At 35.3% G+C, this 3,697-nt stretch overlaps 1 protein-coding gene across 2 annotated transcripts; it reads left to right on the forward strand.

The window, feature by feature from the left end:
- Nucleotides 1-369: 369 nt before the first annotated feature.
- Nucleotides 370-1,763, forward strand: LOC131252141 (UDP-sugar pyrophosphorylase-like). 2 transcript variants are annotated; one of them, XM_058253017.1, is made up of 3 exons: nt 370-420; nt 825-929; nt 1,334-1,763. In XM_058253017.1, the coding sequence occupies exons 1-3, from the start codon at nt 400-402 to the stop codon at nt 1,541-1,543; spliced, it is 336 nt and encodes a 111-aa protein (XP_058109000.1). In that variant the 5' UTR covers nt 370-399; the 3' UTR covers nt 1,544-1,763. The 2 variants fall into 2 exon arrangements, 1 of the variants encoding a protein (XP_058109000.1); XR_009174211.1 differs by lacking the exon at nt 370-420 and adding an exon at nt 509-578.
- The last annotated feature ends 1,934 nt before the right edge of the window (nt 1,764-3,697 follow it).

Here is a 3,697-nt window from a genome sequence, read left to right on the forward strand (position 1 = left end):
ATTCAACATTGAGATCTTGTTCAATCTCCTCTCAAGGGCTCGTCTCTTTTCTCAACACTTTTCAGGTATATTGGAACAAACGGTGAGATTGATGAATGAATGGTGGCCCACTTCCTGTTATCTTTATATCGAAATTCTCACTAGTTACTTGTGGCGGAGGATGATGATCCAGCCAAGTTTTCAATGGCGGTGGCCCACTTCATGTAGTCACAATCTTTTAAAAAAAAATCAGTACTATGCGGTGTTACTTTTTTTCTTGCTTCCATTTAAAGCAGCTGGAAATAAAAATACAGTTATTTAGCAAGTATCATGTCTTAATAAAATAGTCAGTTTCAGTTGTTGATTGTTTCTGGAATTTGAATGCAGGCTCTTGTATCTTCTTGGAAGAATGGTGATACAATGCCTTACATATTTGATACAGTAATACTATGGCCTTTTGTTTCCTAGCGGATCAAATGTGCTTCCTTTTATTTATTTATTTATTTTTTATTGTTATAAATCAAGTTACATTCAATTTTAGCCTTGAGCAGTTCTTCCATGGGATTTTCAATGAATAGGATTATAAAATATAGAGGCAGGTATGGAATCAAGTTAGTTTTAAACCAAACACCATGTCACAACAGAAACAAATACCACTTCATTGAGAACATCAACAATATGCAAAAATCCTCTCAAATGACAGAGACTTGCTAATTAGATTAACCCTCAATGTTGGCTTTCCATTAAACCATCATCAAGATTCAGGCACCATTCTCAAAAGTTCTACTTTGATAACATTCTTATTACCTTCATTATCTTGATTGTTGATTGCCAGATTGAGCCAGATTGAGCTTGCAAAAATGTTGTTGGCGGAGGGACAAAGTCATCTTTTTGTACATTGGCCTGAACAAGGTGTTGATGATGAAGAAAAGAAAAGTTTCTTTGATCAGGTTCATTTTCATGGCACTTTTTTTTTTATTATTATTATTATTTTGGTTCTTATGAGTATAAGAACCTTGTATTCCATGCATTCTCAGTATATGTTTACAACTCAGCTGATGTATCCTGGAAATATTAAATGGTCTCTGTTTGATTTCCAAGTCCAAGCAGCAAAAGTTTAACATCGGTTTCAACTTTTAACCTTCCATTTTCCTCACTCAAACATTTATTTTTCTTATTATTATGATTATTTTGAAATTTATCTTTGAAAGCCTTGCTGACCACAAATTTCTGGTAAAAGACCAAACTGATTTTGATGGGTTTCTGGAAACCTACATTGCTTTGTACCTGTCAGCAAGATTGTTAATACTCTTCACATATCTGCTTATTGATGTCAACTAGCTCTTTTCTATAGGTAACTCGGCTTAATTCAACCTATCTAAGTGGTTTGGCATCATATATTCGAAATGCTAGGAATCTATTAGCAGATTCAAAAGCAGAGAAAAATCCATTTAATGGCTTTACTCCTTCGGTAAGTGAATCCATTAAATTTGTTTTGCAATCTGTGTGTCTTGTACATTTCTGCCAGAAATTTGTCTTTAATTTCACTTTCTTTCTTTTTTAATGAGAAAGATTTGCTCTATGGCTACGGTCGCACTGTGGGTACTCTTATTTAGCTACGGATTTTATCCGTAGCTTTAGACCACTTTTCTGGTCGTGTAACAAAAGCTAACGATTTAGCGGCGTCCAGCACAACTGTCAGTAAAGGCCCTGGCCGTCGGTAAAGCCTTTACCGACTGAGGCTTTACCAGCTGTTAGCTAACCGCAGGCAAAGGATTTGCCGGCGGTTTCTATATCTTTGCCGGCGTTTTTGACCACCGGTAAAGTCCAGTTTTCTTGTAGTGTGAAGACTTGACAAGTCCAAACCAATGATAGTTGCAGCCTTAAGTCTTAAGGAAACTTTTTATTTTGAATGTTTGGTGTCCAACAACTTAAAGAACCTGGGATTTCACCTTTGGCAGTATTCGGCGGCAACACAATTCTAGGAACTTGGTGTTGTAATAGAAAAAGTTCTTCCAAAAGGAGGAACTCAAAAGTTCCCACGAGAAGTCTAGATTAATTATTGGACCTTCCAAAAGGTGGTCTCCGACTTGTTAGTTGAGCTAGCAGAGATGGTGTAGTGTGCCGGAGTTATATGGGGTTTGATCCCTCACTAGTAACCAAAACACACAAAAAAATAATAAAATAATAATAAACAAACAAACAAACACAACCCAAAAAACTCAAATGTGGGATTGATGTAATGGATAGTCTAGATTAATGATTGGACCTTTTCGATTAAAGTTAATATAGATTATCCATTTCCTTGGCCATGATTGGATGGCTGATTAAAGTGACTTTTCTTTTAGATGGATGGGTAATCTGTAAATACTGCTTTTCAAAAATACTAAATAAAAAAGGGAAACCCTTAAAAACCCTCACCTACCCCAAATACCTCCAACACCCTTGACCCCAATACTTCTCGGAGATCGCTCCATTGAGGCATATTGGGAATTAATGTCCCACCTCTCTTAAGAAAGGGCTCACTCTCCTATAAAACTAAAGAAAAACCCCTTTTATAATGGATATCCTGGATGACACAATGATCACCTCTTTACAAGAATTTACAGCCAATCCTGTCAAAAAAAAACAAAAAAAAAAAAAAAAAATCAAAAATCAAAATCATCATGCCTTTCTATTGTAATATTTATCTTTCATTGGTTCTAGGTGATACTAGATTTTAGTTATTGAATCTTTTCAAAAATCTGGATTCATTTCTCTTTTGAATAACTTAGACATATTACTTAGGATCTAAATTTTGTTCTCTATTATTTATTTTCTTTTTAAGAATCTGAATATTGTTCTCTATTATGTGCTATTGTAAATAATAATAATAATAATACTTCTCCTCTGACACACACACATGCATTGAGCACTTAAAACTTGCATTTGATCTAGTAGTCAAATATTTCCTATATGCCTAATGGCAATATTCAATCAAACTATTTATCTTAACACATTTATACTATCTATTACTCTCTTTATTGCCAAATCGATTGATACACTAAATTTGATTGGATCACTTTTGCTTGTTTTACGGTGATCGTGATTCACTTATTCAATTCCTTCATTCAAAGTGTTGACTCTTTCATTAGGCTCACATAAATATATTTCTTCTTTCTTGAAAATAAAAAAGAATGGTTCTCCTCTAGTTTCCAATTGGCACACAAAGTATCACCCATATTGTTCCTCACGTTCTAAAAACTCTAGGTCATCATCCTTTTTTTCTCCATTGTATGCCTAAATGGTCTCAATAAATCAAGAAAAGGCAAAATCATGTATGGATCCATTTCTGAAATCTGCAATAACATTATTTTGAGAGAGAACCAAAAAAATTATGAGAGAAGCACGCAAAAAGAATACAACCCAGCTCTACAACTCAAAAAAGAGGAGAAACCCCCACAAAAGAATACAACCCGGCTCTAGAACTCTGAGAAAGAGGAGAGGCTAACAGGACTAATTACTTTTACATAAGAAGCCCACCCCCACCATATTACAATTAATCTCCCTAATCACCTCTTAGGATGAGAGACTCCTATTAGGAAAGCAATGCATGTTGCACTCCCCCTAGATAGACCACCAAATCGCCAGAATAAGCGATCTCCAAAGGCCTTTCCCAGATTTTCCCACCCCTCCCCCATGACATGCCCACAACAAATCTGCAATAACATTGCATCAC

Source organism: Magnolia sinica, chromosome 7, assembly GCF_029962835.1.
Source record: "Magnolia sinica isolate HGM2019 chromosome 7, MsV1, whole genome shotgun sequence".
Classification (NCBI taxonomy): domain Eukaryota; kingdom Viridiplantae; phylum Streptophyta; class Magnoliopsida; order Magnoliales; family Magnoliaceae; genus Magnolia; species Magnolia sinica.

Excerpts from the sequence above, each read along its gene's own strand:
- LOC131252141 (XM_058253017.1), top strand. The coding sequence starts at position 400 with ATGCCTTACATATTTGATACA. Across the intron at positions 421-824 it reads TGCCTTACATATTTGATACA|ATTGAGCTTGCAAAAATGTT; the intron begins GTAATACTATGG and ends AGATTGAGCCAG. Across the intron at positions 930-1,333 it reads AGAAAAGTTTCTTTGATCAG|GTAACTCGGCTTAATTCAAC; the intron begins GTTCATTTTCAT and ends TCTTTTCTATAG.